Source organism: Panthera leo, chromosome D1 (genome assembly GCF_018350215.1).
Source record: "Panthera leo isolate Ple1 chromosome D1, P.leo_Ple1_pat1.1, whole genome shotgun sequence".
In the NCBI taxonomy this organism is placed as follows: domain Eukaryota; kingdom Metazoa; phylum Chordata; class Mammalia; order Carnivora; family Felidae; genus Panthera; species Panthera leo.
The window spans coordinates 102,530,507-102,548,548 of record NC_056688.1 but is presented as its reverse complement, the minus strand read 5'-3'; the positions used below and the strand labels follow the sequence as shown (position 1 = coordinate 102,548,548).

The 18,042-nt window shown below is 50.2% G+C and overlaps 2 protein-coding genes across 4 annotated transcripts; one reads left to right on the top strand and one right to left on the bottom strand.

Annotated features, from left to right (window-relative positions):
• Window positions 1–1,861: 1,861 nt before the first annotated feature.
• Window positions 1,862–7,420, bottom strand: CLP1 (cleavage factor polyribonucleotide kinase subunit 1). Of its 3 annotated transcripts, none has more exons than XM_042906494.1 (3): window positions 7,186–7,420; window positions 5,826–6,453; window positions 1,862–5,422 (listed from the first exon to the last, which is right to left on the bottom strand). In XM_042906494.1, the coding sequence occupies exons 2-3, from the start codon at window positions 6,429–6,431 to the stop codon at window positions 4,751–4,753; spliced, it is 1,278 nt and encodes a 425-aa protein (XP_042762428.1). In that variant the 5' UTR covers window positions 6,432–6,453; window positions 7,186–7,420; the 3' UTR covers window positions 1,862–4,750. The 3 variants fall into 3 exon arrangements, with proteins under 3 accessions (XP_042762428.1, XP_042762430.1, XP_042762429.1); XM_042906496.1 differs by lacking the exon at window positions 7,186–7,420 and adding an exon at window positions 6,982–7,179; XM_042906495.1 differs by lacking the exon at window positions 7,186–7,420 and adding an exon at window positions 6,533–6,972.
• Window positions 7,421–10,950: 3,530 nt separating this feature from the next.
• Window positions 10,951–16,294, top strand: YPEL4 (yippee like 4). Its single transcript, XM_042904931.1, has 5 exons — window positions 10,951–11,211; window positions 13,527–13,851; window positions 14,027–14,070; window positions 14,409–14,517; window positions 14,731–16,294. Exons 2-5 carry the CDS (start codon window positions 13,711–13,713, stop codon window positions 14,818–14,820), a joined length of 384 nt encoding a protein of 127 aa, XP_042760865.1. The 5' UTR covers window positions 10,951–11,211; window positions 13,527–13,710; the 3' UTR covers window positions 14,821–16,294.
• The last annotated feature ends 1,748 nt before the right edge of the window (window positions 16,295–18,042 follow it).

The window sequence follows — 18,042 nt, the reverse complement described above, 5'->3', positions numbered from 1 at the left end:
AGAGGGGCGCCAGTCTTGCAGCGTCCGTGGTGCCGACCGTGGCAGGAGGCGCAGGGAGCGAGCGCCTTGTGAGGCGGTGGCAGCCCCCCTGAGTGCCAGAGGGCTCTGGGCTTCATTTCCTTAGTTTCTCACTGCTGCACAGGGGATGGGCGCCCGCTTCCCTAACTTTGCCCAGTCCGGGAATGCAGGCTAGAGGACGGCTGTCAGCCCTGGCGAGCTGCTGGCCGACCGCGAAGATCACAGTGCCACACTTTGCCCTAATTAGCCCTACACAGCTGTGAACCCAAGAGGAAGGCCAGGTGTTGTTCTCTCCTCATTTAGCTCAAGGCCATTTCTCTTTTGAAAGCAGCTCTGGCTATTACATAACCAAAGTGTTCCAGCAGCCACTTCTCTGAAATCAAGGTTCTTCACCTGTAAAGTGTGATTCTAAATCCTGCGGTGTGTCCTCGGGTTTGGTGTCAAATGTTTCTGGTTTAACTGTAGTCTGATACTTTAGTACTAGGCAGCAAGATAAAGGACAAAGGTTTTCTGGGATCTAGTCTAGCTCCTCTGACATGGCGTATATAATCAGGTTCTAGTTCATTCTTTAAAAAAAAAAAATTAACGTTCATTTATTTTTGAAGGGGAGAGAGACGGAGTACGAGCGGGGAAGGGGCAGAGAGAGAGGGAGACACAAAATCTGAAGCAGGCTCCAGGCTCTGAGCTGTCAGAACAGAGCCCCATGCAGGGCTGGAACTCATGAGCCGGGAGATCATGACCTGAGCAGAGGTCAGATGCTTAGCCGACTGAGCCACCCAGGCGCCCCAATTCATCCCAATTCAGGATTTCAGTCCATTTACTGCAACACACTATAGAATTCTGTAACTGGCAGTGTGTACTAGAAAATGAAAGCCCCCCCCCCTTTTTTTGATAAAAAATGAAATCTTGATAACATTTTAGACCATATAAAAGGCAAAGCTAAGGTATTATTGGAGACACAGTATTTCTTTTATTTATAGAGGCTTTTCTATCTGTAAATCAGGTTAATTTGTTTCCTTAGGAAATCATATTTCACTTTTCTACTGCATATTTTTGATTTTAAGACTTCATTTCCCCAAATTCACAAATTGGGCGTATTTCTTTTCCTACTTTCAACAGTCTAATAACCTGTCAGTTGTCTTGTCTTTTAGCTAGAGACACTACCAAATGAAAATAAAAATTTCATCTTCCACCAACCAACCACACAGCTAAAACTCCCCTAGGACACTGGACTACTAGATGCCAGCCTCTTAGCCGGATGAGCAATAATGGTGGCATAATCATTATCCCAAGATTTAGATGAGATTCCATTTTCTTGTCCCTTTTGTTTTAGGATCATGCAAGATATTTCCTGGAAAGGATGTTTAATAGAGCATAAGGTTTAAAGTACCAGCCACTTCTGAAAACTACTGCACAGTAAAATCTAGGCTAAAACAATGAGGTATCCACACCACCCAAACTTCAAATAAATTAATTTGCTATGTAGATCACATAACACCTTATAGTTTTTGTCTAATGTATAGTTTTCCAGTCCTTTACATCTTCTCATGCTGATAGACGGCAAACTACAAGGTCAATTTTACTTCAACTTACTGGTAAACAGGCAGGGGCGCTTGGGTGGCTCAGTTAGTTAAGTCTCAGACTCTTGGTTTTGGCTCAGGTTGTGATCTCACTTGGTTAGTGAGATGGAGCCCTACATCGGGCTCTTCGCTGAAAGTGCGGCGCCTGCTTGGGATTCTTTCTCTCCCTCTCTCTCTCTGCTCCTCCCGCACTCTCTCTCAAAACAAATAAACTTAAAAAAAAAAAAAAAAAAAAAACAGACAAAAACAAACTCCTACCCTTGGATTTAGGCACAGAGACGAATGCCCTCTCAGTACCAAAACCACCAACGATCTTTTATTTTTGTAGTAATCTCTATACCCAACCTTAGGCTTGAACTCATGACCCTGAGATCAAGAGTCACATGTTCTTCCGACTGAGCCAGCCAACCACCCCACCCTCTTTATGTTTAAATCCTGCTGCCTTCCCACCTGTCCTTGTGAGAGCTCTCTGCTTATGTTAAAGCACTTTCTCCCTTGTGCTCTGGATCTCACCCCCTTCACTCCTATATTTTCTTCTGAATTTCTCCTTTGACCTTGTATTTGAAACACAGAAAAAAATAGAATGGTGTCAAGAAGATTCCCATACCAATCATTAAATTCTCTCCCTCTAGTCTGTTGATATGCTGTGTCACCCTATCTAAAAAAAAACTAACAAACCCTCCCTTAATCCTACATCCAGCTCCCTCTTAGCAAAGCTTCTTGAAAGAGTTGTCTATAGATGTTATCTTTACTTCTTCAGTTCATATTATTTTTTTCAATATATATATTTATTTCAATAGGACTTTTATCTCCACCATTCCAAAACTACACTCATAAGGTCAATACTGACCTCCATGCTTTCAGATCCATAGCCAAGTCTCCTTTGCTAGCTCCCGTTATACTTTGCCTCTTATGTTTGGGTGCCTTGAAAGTCCATCTCTATCTTCTGATTTCCATTTATACAGTTCCTAAAGAATTTTATCCAATAGTACTGCCTTAAAAGCCTTCTACAAGCCAACAGCTCCCATAAACCTTCAGCCCTAACTTTCCCAAACCTTCCAGATTCTTTCTTTTTTCTACCTGTCCGCACAGCATCTCCATATGGATGACTAGTAGACAGCTGACACTTAATATTGCTAAAGTGGACTCTTGATATTCTCTCCTCCCTCCATGAATTTCCCCAGTCTCCTATCCAATCTAACTACTCAAGTAAGAAATACAGAAATCAGCTTTGATTCCACCTTCTTTTCTCCACCACTTCCATCAGCCAAGTCGTACCTTACCTCCAAAATATCCCAAGGCAATCTACTCACCAATTCCACCTCTGCTAGTCTAATCCCCTATCAATTCTCACACTGAAACTACCCCAAGTCTAACTTGTATCCTTGATCCTAACTCTTTCCATTATCCACAGAGCAACGATCTTTTCAAAATCAGACCATTCCTCTGTTTAACCACCTGCTTTAGTCTAAGTGTTTATGTCCCCCCAGAATTCATATGTTGAAATAATAAGCCCCCAAAATGATGGTATTAGGAGACAGGGCCTTTGAGAAATGCTTAGATCATGCTTCGTGAATGGGATTAGTGCCTTTGTAAAAGAGGCTCCACAGCGTATCCCTGGCCCTCTACAATGTGAGGACATAGCTAGAATTAGGCAGTCTGCAACCCCAAAGTGAGCCATCATCACAACAGGACCTTGCTGGTGCCCTGACCTTGGACTTTCCTGCCTCCAGAACTGTGAGAAATCTCTGATGTTTATAGGCTATCTAGTCTGTGGCATGTTGTTACAGCAGCCTGAAGGAACTAAGACACCACCCCTCTCCCATCATTTGCCACTGCTCTTGGATTACAAAAGCCTTACATTATCTGGTCTCTGCTGCCCCCTCCAGCCTCAATTTTTACCAAGCTTCTCTTGATACACCAGCCTCTCCCTTCATCAAACACATCAGATTTTTTCCTTTCTTAGCGTTTTGCAGGGTTTCCTCCACCAGGAAGATTTTGTCCCAGTCTCACCCAGCCATTTAGGTCTTAACGCCAAACGTGCTCAGGGGAGGCCTGTCCTGACCACCCAGTCTAAAGCACTGTCCTAGTCACTCTGTCTCAGATCACCCAATTTTCAGTCTCTGCATAGCACTTACTGTTTTTGTTTTTCATTCTATGTAAGCTCTGTAAGACTTTGTCTATGTTGTTCCCCATCTACAATAGCAAATAACAGATACTCAATAAAGATCTTGTGGAAAGAAGGAATGAAGGGCATCACATATTTACTCAATCCAATCTAAACTAGGAACACAAATAATCCGCATGAAATCAAAAGAGAATGGGCTTTCCCAGCTTCTTACCACCTGAAAAAGCTGAATTTACAGTTGGACCTAGGACCCAGTTCCCAACCGGACAGACAATAGGAAAGACAACTGCAGCCGAGACAGCAAATGAGCTACGTCTGGAAAACGATCAGGCTAGAAATCTCAATCCAACTTTATCACCAGCCGCTTCAGCTTGTCAGAGTAAACCAGCATGGACAACAGATTTAGCATCTATTTACCTATGAGGGAAGGGAAGGAGAACCATTATAAAAATTCACTTGCTTGGTTCACAAGTGGGCTCTTGGCTTTCGTCTCCTCTAAGAGTTTAGCAATAACTCGTTCCAGTGATGTTTCCATAGTGCTTAGGGGAAAAAACAAAATTTTTAAAAATTATACCAACTTCCGTGATATGGCAAAAATATTTATTAAAATTTTCCAAGTTTAAACTTGAAAGAGGCCTCCTGATTCAATCTTTCATCCTGGATAAATGAGATAACAAGTACTATATACAGAATATAAAGCAGTAATAGTAAAAAAAATTCCTCCTAAAAATTAGTCCACTAAGTGGACAGTGGCAGAAATGGGACTCTCCAGGGCCTCAGAGAATTCAAAGTGGCACCTTAGGTGATCCAAGAAACCAATTATATTCTCCTAGTTTTCCATTTGGCTCAAGATTAGAAGAGTTAGGTTACCACCAACTGTTTCAAGAGGTAGAAATATGCTTTCTACTAGTTCACTATTTACTGGCCCGCATGGCCTCAACAGATTCTCATACCTCAGCCCGTCTGCCTTTGGTGATGACCAGAAGACCTCTACGTCCCAGGCAGCAAGGCTTCCTGCTAATCTCTACTTAAGATCCATGAACCTGATATCCATGATGAGAAGGAAGTTCTTAGGCAGTGGGCGGGGGGCTGGAGAGAGAACAGTAAACACCTGATGCTCCAGGTCCACGCTGGTCACCACGATGAAGCCAGCGACACTTGTCTCAGAAAGGTTCTCCTCTGTGCCCTCAGCAGTGCTAACACTCAGGAGGTGGTGCACCATATCGCGGCCAGGCGTGACAGGTACTAGCTTGAGCTGATTGTCCTCCTGAGACATGCCCAAAGGCAAACAGGAGTCTGGAATGGTGGGTGCCCCAACTTTGTAGATTTTCACATCTGAAAATTTGACATTGAAGGCATGGGGATAGAAACAGCCCCGGAATCCATAGAAATACTCACGGATACGCTCATCCCTACATTCCCGCCGGAAGTCTTTGGAGCGTTCAACCACACCCCCAGATTTAGGGAGCAGCACAGTGCGTACAAAGTGAGGCAGGTCCCGTTTTAGTTCATTGTACAGTCGTTCTTGATCCAGAACCACAACCACATCTACCTCAAAGGCTGAGGCAGCGTGCACCAGGGCCTGGTAACCAGAGCCCTTGACCCAGCCACAGGTATTAATGACACAGCCACTCACAGAGGCCCTTCGGTTCACTTCACATCTTTGATTGAACACATCCGCTAAACGAGAAGTAATCTGCAGAAGAAAGCACGAAGATGAGGAAAAGAGACACAAAACTAGCAAACTCATAGCTATGTAGAATAAGTGCTTATTAGGTACAAGGGAAGATGACATTCTTAATGGCTGTGGTTTTAACCTCATTAACATGGATTTCGTTTTTATGTTGTTTCTTCTGTTTATTGTTTCATGTCCTAAGTAGAGACTGAGTTAATTACTTAACAACGGGTCCACAGACTCGTTTAACAACCTGAGGTTGACTTATATTTGAAATGGTCTTTCCCAAAATCATCTGGAAGTAATACCAGCTGAGAGGGAGCAAAGAAATGGCCATAGACGGTTTTAATTAGCACACTTTTGCACAGCTTCCTATCCTGATAGCAGCCCTTCCCTCCATCCCCCCCTTGGCGCCGGCTCTGACCTTATTATAAAGCTTGATGTTGGTGCCAGGAGTGGTGGAGCCAAAATGATACACCAGAGGGGCCTGGATAGAGAATCCCTCTTCAACATCTGCCGGCCGCTCAATGTAGAGGGCCCCCATGGTACCAGGGATGGAAACAGAGCCCTGACCCACATCCAGCTCCACGTAAGTAGGACGGCGGCCCAAACGCACTGCGTAGTTGAGCAGTAGACGGCACACTGTGGACTTGCCCACATCAGTGGGGCCCACTACCATCACCCGGGGGCCTCGCTCTTCTTCCTTCTCCGCCTGCCTCCTCATCTGCTCCAAGGCTGTGTGAGTGTTGAGATAAAGTAACATAGGAGTGTCCTTGGAGACATAAGCCACCTCGGTGCGGCCACTCAGCTGTAAAGAACAGCCATGCCAAGTGAAAACAGCCACCTTGGCACCGGCATCAAAAGTGAATTTCTTGTTTCGGGTCAGCTCTGTGCCGAAGATTTCTGCCATCCCAGCCAGCAGCTCCAACTGAACTGACTGAGATGCCTCCACCTCAAAGCGAAGTTCTGTTTCTCGCTCTAGTTCAAATTTAGTTGTTGGCTTCTTGTCATCACTGGCCTCCTCTCCCATCTTTTCTGTGTAGCTGCTGAGCCTAGAACACAAATTAATTATCAGATCTAAACAGAAGTTAGGACACTGTCCAAAATCCTCCAATGGATACTTCTCCTTACCTGCTTTATTTTTCTCCTTATCTGTGATCACCACCTGTCTCACTATATATTTATTGTCTGTCTACCCCCACTGGAACGTAAGGGTTGGGCAGTCTGGTTTGCTGCTGTATCTCTAGTATCTAGAATAGGACTGGACAACCGGTAGGCACCTCATAAGTACACCGGGTAAATAAATGACTCAGACATAAGAAAACTGTATCTACAGATTGACCTAAGACTTGATTATATCACCTCTATTGTTCCTTTCGTCACTCTCGGGATACTCGACTTAAGAGGGCAACTGATGCCCTCTTATTCAACAAGAAAGGGCGTCTGCAATCTGGATGCAAAGCAGAGAATATGGAGTTTGCACTTGGAAACAGCATTAAGGCCCCGCTCAGCAACTACTAGGTAGTGTCTTTAGCCAAATCACCTAACCTTCTCCTCAGTTGTCACCTGCAGTCACTTACACTTCCTCTCACAAAGTGTTGTTCTGGGGACTGTTGGAGGGAAAAAATTACTCCGTAAACTAGAAAACTCCGAGAAGTAATGAAGAATGATTTCCGATCCCGAGCCGCAGCTCTAAGTCCAGCATCTCTCCCGGCACTCCCAGACGCCGAAGTCTGTCCAGGCTCTAAGGGGCGACGGTTCCATTCCTGAGCTTATCATCTCACCTGCACAAGCCACGAACCCAAACCGGTAAAACGACGAGCTCCCGGCCGGACCTAAACCCAACTACACGCCACGCTCGCCCAGTTCCACGCCGGAAACAAAAGCGGTTCCGCACTTGCGCAATGGAGGAGCCGCGGTCGCGCGATGTCCCTTGGGATATGTAGTTGTGCGGGAACGGCCTCGAACTGTTGGGCTCGCGCAGCCGCTCGGCCTTCTGGGAGTTGTAGTTAAAGGATTGTTTTGATCGTGACGCCAAAGGTGGGAGGGGCGGTGGCCCGTATTGTTTGCGACGCCGGCGCGGCGGGGGGTAGGAGGCGTGGCGGTTACGCCCCGCGCGGGGCGGGGACCCGGCGAGGAGCCAATGGTTGCCGAGGCGCGGCTGCTGCGGATTGTCGCCCGAGTGTGCCTGCTCACCTGCAGCCGGGAAAGGAGAAGGGCGGCGGGAAGCGGGGGTAGGCTCACCATCTGGGTCCCACGACCGTCTACTTGCCGGGACCACAAGCCAGGATGTGAGAAAATGCGCAAAACCCCACGCGGAACACGAGGAAATCTGAGAGTAAGGAAAGAGAAGGAGAACAGCTTGTCCGAGGCCAGCCTGGGCTGTCATCCCCTACCTGACACAGTGCGTGGCACCTAGAGGGCATTAAGATTTTTTGTTTGTTTGTTTTAATAAAAGAATAACAACCCAAGAATTTCTTCCAGTTACTCTCTAGGTCAGTCATTACCCAACAACGTCTCTCCTATCGAGTGGGGAGTTCTGTTGGGGACTCCTTTCCCTCCCTGAATCCCCGTCAGTTATACCAGGCCAACCATTTACCCCGCAGGCAACAGGTTGGGCCATGGTCTGTAATTCTCACGAGCTTGGGCTTTGGAATCTTGTGCTCTGCTATGCCACTTTCTCACTGCGTGACTTTGGGCAGATCAGGCGCAAACTCTGAGACCCAGTTTCTTGTCTAAAATAGGGATAATAACTGTACTCAACCTCTTAAAGTCGTTTTTAAAGATTGAATGGGATGATACATGTAAAGTACTAAGCACACTGTAACACAGCATTTGATTATAGCTTTTTAAGTTTTTATTATAGGTTGAGGAGGGGGAGCACGAATAATGCCATCCATTTGTACAGTAGTTTAAATATTTTTCAAAGCCCTTTTCACTACCTTCTTTCACAGCCACCCTGTAAAGTCCGTTTTATTATCTCCACTTTCAGACAAGAGAGGAGACTAAGGTAGGTGAAGGGACTTGCTCAAGCTAGGACTCAAACCCAGGATTTGGGAGTTTGCTATTATAATAGCCAACACATAGTGTTAGATGCTAGGTACTATTCAAGGGGCTTGACAGGCGTAAATTCATTCAGTCCTCACAAGAATCCTGTGAATATACTGAAATTGTCATCCCGCTTTACAGATGAGTACTCTCTTCAGTCTGGTTACCACCGTTAATCTGGGTCCAGAAACCTGGGATGATTTTCTGGGTTGCCTTTTTCACAGTGGCCCTACCCTAGCAATCATTTGCGTGGGAGTGCCATCCTCACTGCTCACAGCTTTTTCTTTAATGGTTTGCTTTCATTCATTCATTCACCACGGCATGCATTCTCTGGTGATCTGTTAAATATCCCATGATCTTTCACCGTCCTTCAAAAATTCAGTTCCAGGATTCTATTTGCCAATTTTTTCCCAGAATGAGCACAGCCTCTCCTGTTTCCCTGCAGTCTACCTCCCAGATCTGTTTCTTTGCCTCCACACTCTCTCCCTTGAGGCAGTTTCTCCCAAATATCTGAAGGACATCTTTACTTGGATACTGTATAGCCATCTCAAGCTGAATTTCACGCAAAGAAACCCCTCTCCTCCTTTGGACTGTTTCACTTCTTAAACAAAGTGACGGCACAACATATAGAGCATCTGTGCTTGCCTAAGCTCTCCTCACTTTTTATCTTCCACCAAGAGCCCTTGTCATCTGCACCCCCAACAATACGGTCCTCATGTGTCTTTTTTATTCTCCTCTCCAGCTGAATCTTTGATCATTTTCTTCCTGAGTTAAATTAATTGGTATCCCTTTTTGCTTCCAAGCTCTCAATCCTTGCCCTAAGAGCTACTCACCTACCCTTTCCCCACTTCCGTTGTTTCCCTGCAAGAATGGTTCCTCAAATGCCTCCCTCCACTTACCTTTCCTTTCTCATCTGCTGCCCAGACAGAAACACTTCTTCCTTTACCCAGTTCTCGCTCTCACTTCCAAACCTCTGGTGATATCACTCATGGCACCTGCACTGTGTTTTCACAACTTACCTCAAACCCCAGAATCTTCCCTGATTAAATATTCAGAATTCCTTGTATTTTTTCATACCCAGCTAGCAAGGCCTCCCATTACCCACATCTCCCTACTCTTTCCTTCCTTGCATGTGAAAAGACAAACTACCCACAAGCTGTCCTTTCTAAGTCCCTATCTTTGTCACACTTCATTTTTTCTTTCTTTCTTTCTTTTTCTCTCTTTTTCTTTCTTTCTTTTTTTGTCACACTTCATTTTCTAGATGGTAGCCTCTGTTAGAAGTTGGGGTTTTTCATCTTAGAGAATGTGTTCTGTGCCCACATACTTTAAAGATATGCACAGGACAGCACTACATGAAAAATAGAATCTGAGTCAAATGAAAAATACTTGGAAGCTGATAGAAAAAATAGCACCGCGAGATATAAGTTCTTCCTAAGATATCAAGTTGGTATGCGTCTCTTGAGATCTCAGAATTTAAGAGTAAATCCTCTCTGGGTTTAAGGATATTAAGTTGAGCACACTATTTTTGAAATAATAGTAGCTGCTGTTATTTATATTTATATTTATATTTATATTTATATTTATATTTATATTTATATTTATAGCGTGCCAGGCACTTTTTAGGTGTTTACAGGTTACTTCACCTTATTTCACCTCTCCATGGGGTAAATGTCACAAGCTTCATTTAGCAGAAGAGGAAAACTGAAGGACAAACAGGATGAGCAACTCGCCCAGTGGTTCCTCGTGAGCATATTGGCAGAGCTGGATTCAAACTCAGATCTCTCTGAGACCCAAGCCAGACACTCGGACCACGTCTGAAGATGCAACTCAGCCGCCGTTTTCTGATCATCTTCTGGATGCAGGGCTCTGCGCTAGGCACTGCAGTCCTGGGATGCAGAGAGGAGTTTCCCAGAGGACGCTTCTCAGAAAGTTTACAGCCCGTTAGAGAACCTTATGTAATGTGGGTGTTTCTGTCCAGAAAGCACAAGTAGCTTGGAGGTAGCTGAGCAGAGGTTCCTGCTTGTGAGATGTCCAATTTCATCTGTGACCCTTTCGGGGACATTAAGCTGAGGCTTGGAAGTGTCCGGTACAAGCTTGGGGGCACAGTTTGCCCTATGTGACAATTAATATGTCTCTCTTTTCCCTGCGTCAGGGCTGGCATTGGAGCTGAGATGGGAAATATATCATCTTGGATGTGTGTGCACACGCCTCTCTGCATCCGTCTCTCACTGTCACCGCCTGGCCACCTCCTTTCCTCCAGCCCTGCCACCCATACTCCATCCTGGCCAGCCCTGTCCTTCCTCCAGGTTCCTTCTGTCTCCTTGGCCACACTGCCTTCCTCCTCGGCAACCAGCCTTTCCTCCTGCGCCCCCCTGGCCACCCCGGCCCTCTGCTCCCTCCCCTAGCCCCATCCCTCGCAGCCTGCCCCCTCCCTTCCTCCCGACCCGCCTCCTGTGTCTCCCAGCCCTGCTCTGACGTGGGAGGTGAGGGGGTGGGGGGACGGATGACTCACAGTGTTATGATGCAGTTCCACAACACACAGCTACATTCACCCACAGACCGAGGTACAGACGAGAGACAACCTCTGGCCCCCCAGCAGCTGGCCAGCTTGGCAGCCCCAGTCTCGAGCCCCTAACTACTCTCCCCCGCCCCCATCCCCTTCCCAATTGAAGGAGCGGAAAGAGAAGAGAGAAGAGTGAGCAGAGAGATTGAGAGATTGAGAGAGAGAGAGATAGACGGAGATCTCTGGAGCAGACCTCAAGGTGAGGGGGCAGCCCTTCTCCAAATGAATTTTTTTCCCCTTTGCAAATTTCCTCCTCCTGCTGCGTGTTGCTTTCTCCCCATCGCAAAAGCATTATTCATCCACCCTTTGTCCTCCCTTCCCCCTCCCCGCTGCCTCTGCTCCTCTCTCCCTCTCCGAGCTCTGACGGTTCCGCACTTAGATTTCCCGGCAACTTCGGCTGCTGCATCAGGCCTCACTGTTTATTGTTTTGCTGCTGATGCAGACCCCCGAAGCCCGACCGGGGAGCTGGCTGCGCTGCTGATTATTTGGACCATACCATACCGAGAACGCCAGCCCGGGGGGGTGGGGGATGAAACCTCGGAGCAGATGAGAAAATCCATTGTGAGCAGGTGTTGCGTCCGCCCCCCCCCCCTTACTCCCCCAGGCACAGGATTCGCACCTGGTTCCCCGAGCCTCTGCCTGGGCGCCTCTGCTGTCAGCACTGGTTGCTCAGCACACCGCCCGTCCCCCCCCCCCCCCCCCCCACCAGCCCTCCCTCTCCCCTACCTCCCACGGTCCAGCCCAGGCTCACTTGGGGGAATATCCTCTCCCTAACACTCAGCTTGCCTTTGTTTTTCCATCATTTGCCCAACTTGCTTCTCCCTGTGATCTGAGCCGGGAAAGAAATGAACCCATCTCCCCCTCCCAGCCCCCCTTCCCCACCCCCCGCGAGTGATTCTCTGGCCTTCTGTGCAGCCTCTCTTTGGCCTGATGGGGAAGCAGGGCAGAGAGAGGGAGGGAGGCGTGACATAGGCTGGGGAAGGAGCTAGAGAGCAGGGACCCAGCCAGCCCCTTCACAGGTGCACTTAGATGGAGAGCAGCAGAGGGGAACTCAGGCAAAGTTTGAAGGCAGACCTGGGAAGTGGACGCTGGTGAGGAGGGCCCAGACTCCTGCGGCCAGAGCCCAATGTCACCCTGAACTCAGCTCAAGGTGTCTTTCTGGGGCCCAGCCACAGGGAAAGGACCTCAAACTGAAGATGGGCTCTGTTGGGGGTTCTGTGGAGAGACTGCTGCCTGGTGGCCCCAGGAAACACTAAAATGGCTGGGGCACCAGTGGCCACCACAGAGGACATGATGAGAGCCTCTTTGCCCTGACTACTCGCAGCCACACTGTCCCTGCTCTGCTTAGTGGCCTTGCCTTGCCAGAGCACCGAGCTGGCACCTCTGAACCGGACTTGAGCTAAATCACCCACAACAGGCCTGAAGGCCCCATGAAGGAGACACCTTATCAGACGCAACAGAGGACGCCTCCCTTCTTATCCTCCGCCTCTCGTACCCTCAGTCACTTTGGGACTGGAGTCTGGACAGATACCAATATCTTTCTCACCATTCCTAACCAGAAACCAGCAACTATTTTATCTGCTCTCACCCACAAGGGTCACTGCTGTTCGTCCCTGGCCCTGGGAAAAGGTGGAAACGTTCTCTGCCTTATACCCCAGAGCATAGGTTTTGAAAATAAGAATCTCCCACTTCTGCTCCCACTGCACATCACCTAGCCCAGGAGTGCCACCCTCCCCGAAGTGATCCCCACTTCCCATGGCTTCCGGCTGTCAGGTCTGTCTCTCCACGGGCTGAATGTCCACGTCTTTAACTGAGGCTAAGGCAACAGTTAGAGCAGTACAGACAGACCGAGGGGCTCAGAAGCTGAGAAAAGCTGGGATGAGAGGACCAAAGTACGGGACCGGGCGAACAGCCACATCTGAGGTTGTCCGCACCAATGGAGACAGCCATGAAGTTCTAGTTCCGGGAGTGCGGGACCCCAGGCCCAGGAAAGGGCCGAGCAGGGCGTGTGTACTTGCCCGCCTGCTGGCCTCTCTCCCACGCGACACCTACGAAGGACCAATTGCGTTGCAAATGGAGGCCACAGAAAAGAAAAACCGCCAGGCTTCCCCAACTTGCAAGAGGCTCTGAACCTGAGCCTTCCGGCGCACGTGGGACACAGACCCTCACCAAAGAGCCAAAACCCAGGCGAGAGCACTCGCAGATGACGTTGCTCCCATGGCAGCATTTGCACCAGCAGGCTGCTCTCAGTGGAAAATGGTGGAGGCTGCTCCCGCCCCAGGAGGGAAAGACACCACCTCCCCGGCTGTGGCACCGGAGGCCTGGAACAGCTGCCAGAGCAGGCGGGAATCCAGGGACCGGGGAGAGAGTGCGACTGGACGCTGCGGGGGGGGGGGGGGGGGCGCAGGACGATGGTGATGGGGGAACTAGGGGCAGGGGAGGGCTGAGCCCATCTTCCCCGTTCCCTCGTTCCCTCGGGAGGGGCTCTCCTGATGCACTCTCCCCTCTTCCCAGGTGACTTCCATTTCTATCTGGTTCACGTCTGGGGGGGCCCTGGCCGGGCAGCCCCCCCACATTTCTCCTGCCCCGAAACACGGCTCTAGCCAACCTGCTTCGCTGCTTCACCTGCGACCGACTGTGTGGGGGCTGCACGGCGCCAGCCCCTCCAGCCCGCCAGGGCATCGTCCTCCAGCCCGTCATGCCCAGCTGCGACCCGGGCCCGGGCCCTGCCTGCCTCCCCGCCAAGACGTTCCGCAGCTACCTGCCTCGTTGCCACCGCACCTACAGCTGCGTCCACTGCCGTGCGCACCTGGCCAAACACGATGAGCTTATTTCCAAGGTACGCCAAGCAGGGGGGGCCCGCCGCTCGGCCCTGCCGGCTCCCACCAGGATTGTCCAAACTCACCTGGCGGAGAGGCAACAATGCCCACCCGCCCTCTTCCTTGCCCCTGGGGGACCCAGGCAGTGGGGCCCAGGGTACCCCGGCAGTCACCGTCTGTCCTATGTCTCCACAGTCTTTCCAAGGGAGCCATGGCCGAGCCTACCTGTTTAACTCCGTGTGAGTCTACCTCTCTCTTTGTGTGTATGTGTGTGTGCGCGTGTCTGAATGACTTTCCGGTGTGGGAAAGGGAGGTGAGCCATCCGCAGGTGGCCTGGCGCCTCCTGCTTTGGCAAAGGGGGCCAGAGACCCAGTGTGCAGTTCTCCCGTGGAGCAGGTGGGCAGAACTGGAGAGGGAAGGCCCGGGCACTAGTCATGAACGGGTGGATTGCTGCTGGCAGGGGCTTCCAGTTGGGCAGGGCTCAGCGCTCTCCAGATGGAAGTTCCTTTGGGCTGTTTGGGGGCTGAACTGATGGAACAACTCCACTGGTGCCGGGTCCTTCCTCTTCCTGAGACAGGGTCAACGTGGGCTGTGGACCAGCTGAACAGCGCCTCCTGCTCACGGGGCTCCACTCGGTAGCTGATATTTTCTGCGAGAGCTGCAAAACCACGCTGGGCTGGAAATACGTAAGTCCCAGGAGAGAGGGCCACCCTCTCAAGCGGACAACCAAGCCCCCACCCCATGCCCACACGGCCAGGTTTTTGCATGACGCCCAGAGGCAAGAGGGAGTTAGTTGCTGGGTTGGGGGGGCCTCTTGGGGGGCAGGGGTAGTACAGCAGTAGTAGGAGGTCCTGGAGGGGGTCTGCTTTGTCCTGCTTTCACTGCTTCCCCTCCACCAGGAGCAGGCTTTTGAGACGAGCCAGAAGTACAAGGAGGGGAAGTACATCATTGAAATGTCACACATGGTGAAGGACAACGGCTGGGACTGAGGGGCTCAGGCAGGCTGTGCCCTTCCTCCGCATGCCCACCCTCCCCGCACCCGTCCCCGGGCCCTGCCAAGCAGTCCATACCAGCATGAGTACTGCCCCACCCCTGGGGGGAACCCAGCTCCCGGCACCCCTCCCCCGCCTCCACCTCATCACCCCCAGGCCCCTTTGGAACAGGGGTCTGGGGTACCCCAGGGGTGTTCAAGGCTCAGGAGTGGGCAGCAGTCAGGGAGAGCCAGAACTGGGGAAAGGGGATGGTTGCGGGTTCTTCTAGCCCTAAGATCCTGAAAATGGAGGTGAGAGCAGGGCGGAGATCAGGCAGAGGACCAAGGGAGGACCCGTTTCTGCCCCAACCTCTTTTTGAGAGAACGGAGGACAAGTTTTGAGGCATGGGGCTGGTAGATCCCAGCCCACAGAATAGCAGGTGAGAAGGGGCTCGAGTTGGGAGTGAAATTTTGGTCTCAGACACTGCGACACACCGGAGTCTCTGAGGGTGAAGTTTCCCACCCCTGTTTGTAGGAGAAAGCATTCGGGGGTGGAAGAAAGAAATCCCAGATCCCAGGCCCTGGGAAATGAAAGAATCACAGGGGTTTCCATTTTACTCCACTTGTTAGTTTATCTTGGCACTAAAGAGGCACTTTCGAGTACGTGACTTTCGCCAGGGGGCGGGGTGGGAGAAGCTGCCGCTGGAACAGCCCCCATCCCCCACTGGCTGTTTCCAGAGCGAGCAGTCCGTACGGGCATTCTGAGGCCCAGCCACTGCTCCCTGGGACCCAGTCCCTTGGAGGGGAGGTGGGACATCAGTGCCACGGGGCCAGGCTTCCTCGTGGCTGCCACCAGCGAACGAAATTTTTGTATGATACATAAAGTGTTTGGGTCTATTTTTAATAAAAAGGGGAAAAGCAACCGTGAGGCACTCTCTCCTCTTGACTTTGCTTCCCATGCACAGACCTTAACTTATACTATTCTGTCACACTCCCCCCAGTACCTGTCCCTTTAGGCCACTAGAGGGCAGCAATTGCTTTGTCTGTGTCGAGACCCCACTTGAGCCCTCACCAGGGGGATGGGTCTTCAGGTGAGGTTTGCTTAGTGAAGCGAGGGCTTTTGTGAGCAGTGTTTCCAAAGGGGGCAACCAAAACAGCGCCTCTTCCAGAGCCCTTGACAATGAATCAGGTATTGCCTGGATCCAGGATTGGGCACCTGGAAGAGGCTCACCCCTGAACAAGGGTGTTCTTGGGTCCTATTGCCTTTCAGCCTGGACTTGGAATGTTTGGGTCAGCTCATGGCCACACTCGAGGCTGAAAGGAAAATTGATCAAGCAAGGCAGCTTGATCCAAAGTGGAACTGAACAGCTCAAGATGGCAGCCATCAGTGCAACCATGTGACCCACGTGCATTTTTGGGGCAGTGATGTGAAATTCCCATTGTTGTTGGGTCACTGACAACCGCAGGGAGGACTGTACACATCATAAAAATCACCTTTTGTAAGCTAGCTTGTTATCCAGATTCGTTCATTGATATTGCAGATCTTTGCAAAGCACCTGTTACCTGCCAGGCATTGTGTCATGCACTGGAGATGCAGTGGACAGCAGGGCAGCTGTGGCCTGACTTGGGGGGTGGGGGCAGGCGGTGCTCTCGATCTAGTGGGAGGACGAACAGTAACCAGATGATTCCAGAACAAGGGCTCTGAGCAGGGATGGGGAGTAGGCTCAGGGGCTCCTAGCAGAAGCTCAGCCTAGATATAAGGAGTCAAGGAAGACTTCACAGAAGTGATGACTGAAGGCACGTGGAAGAGACATCGAGTGGACACAGGGGAAATGGGGAGGGGCATATTTCAGACACAGAGAACTGTGTGCCAAGGCTGGAGCTTAGTTAATTGGAGGAGGGAACAGAAGTTTCCCCAGAAAAACAGACCATTTGGGGATCTAGATTTCATCCCAAGGGCATTGGGAAAACACTGAAAAATTCTTAAGAGTGGAGTGACATCATCAAACAGCTGTTTTGTGCCCTGAGAAGAGGCTCAAACAGAAACGTTAAGATGCTGAAGAAAGTTAAGGGACAGAAGCTAACTGTACTACCAAATACCATATGGTCAGTGTCAGAATGGAGAGGCTGTTTGGGCAGAAAGGGAGAACTGGCAGATACAGAAGTGCGTGAAGAAGGCAGATACAAGCCCTGAAGGAATGACGGCCAGCACCTCCGAGGCCTCGGAGGCGTCTGTCCCGCCATTCACTTTCTGCGTGCCTGGTGATACCTAGAGATCCAGAAACCCAGAAACCCTCAGTCCTACTTCTGGTGCCAAAGTTCAGGAAGGGTTCTCTTCTCAAGCCCCAAGCACTAACCCTGAAAATCAGGCACAAATGAGCTACCTTCTTAAAGCTCCCCCAAACTGCCCCCCCTTTGCTTACTTTCACAACTTCTTATTTCCTAGGCACTGTGGGAAACAGAGAAGTAAATGGTGTAGCCATTGTTCTCAAGTTCTTTGTCATCTCCCCAGAAGCAATCGTTCTGTGGCTTGGCTCCAGGGATCCTGTTTAATCTCTAAGGTCGGGCCATGGGCAGTGCTGCCCAAACCTTGGATGCCCAGACAGGTGTACCCTGGATAAGCATCACGACCAAACACTCTATTTCCCAGCAGGGTTGTGCGAGGAACTACAGGTGGAGATGAGGGATCCTTTTTATTCCCCAAGAGCCAGGGGAGGAGCTGCAGGTGCAGAATGCAAGGTGCACACAGGTTCTTGTCCCTGGCGAGCAGTCCTTCCAGGTCAGCCCTATCTCCTTTCCTGTGCATCCAGTTTTTCTCATGGAGGTCCACTTCGGTCCTATCGGTGACTCTCCCAACCTTCTCCATGCACCCTCCGACCCCAGGCTGAGTCTGGGAACTCTTCCTTCTGAAAGGTTTGAGGCTTTGGAAGATAGTCCCCTACAACCAGCAGGTGGCATCAAAACCTTCCAACCCTCAGCTCAGGCAACCTCCCCGCGGACAGAACCTACTCCCATCTCTCCAGATAGGTCTACAAAAAAGACGGGTGAGCTGTCAGACTTAGGACAGGGTTATAGCTAGGCGCTGCAGTGTAAGAGCTGTATAACCATGGCCCACACTGCTTAAAACTGCCTGGCCCTCAGTTTTTTCATCTGTAAAATGGGGATATTACTTGCCAGGAAGTTATTAGTATGACGTGCCTAGCGCGTGCAAGTGCTTCCAGACGGGGGAGCGGTTAGTGCC

What these genes read in the sequence shown, in the direction of transcription:
- CLP1 (XM_042906494.1), bottom strand. Translation starts at nt 6,431, where the DNA reads ATGGGAGAGGAGGCCAGTGATGACAAGAAGCCAACAACTAAATTTGAA. An exon ending in ACATCAAGCTTTATAATAAG is followed by an intron (nt 5,423 to 5,825) that starts GTCAGAGCCGGC and finishes TTTCTTCTGCAG; the next exon opens with ATTACTTCTCGTTTAGCGGA.
- YPEL4 (XM_042904931.1), top strand. Translation starts at nt 13,711, where the DNA reads ATGCCCAGCTGCGACCCGGGCCCGGGCCCTGCCTGCCTCCCCGCCAAG. An exon ending in ACGATGAGCTTATTTCCAAG is followed by an intron (nt 13,852 to 14,026) that starts GTACGCCAAGCA and finishes ATGTCTCCACAG; the next exon opens with TCTTTCCAAGGGAGCCATGG. An exon ending in GCCTACCTGTTTAACTCCGT is followed by an intron (nt 14,071 to 14,408) that starts GTGAGTCTACCT and finishes TTCCTGAGACAG; the next exon opens with GGTCAACGTGGGCTGTGGAC.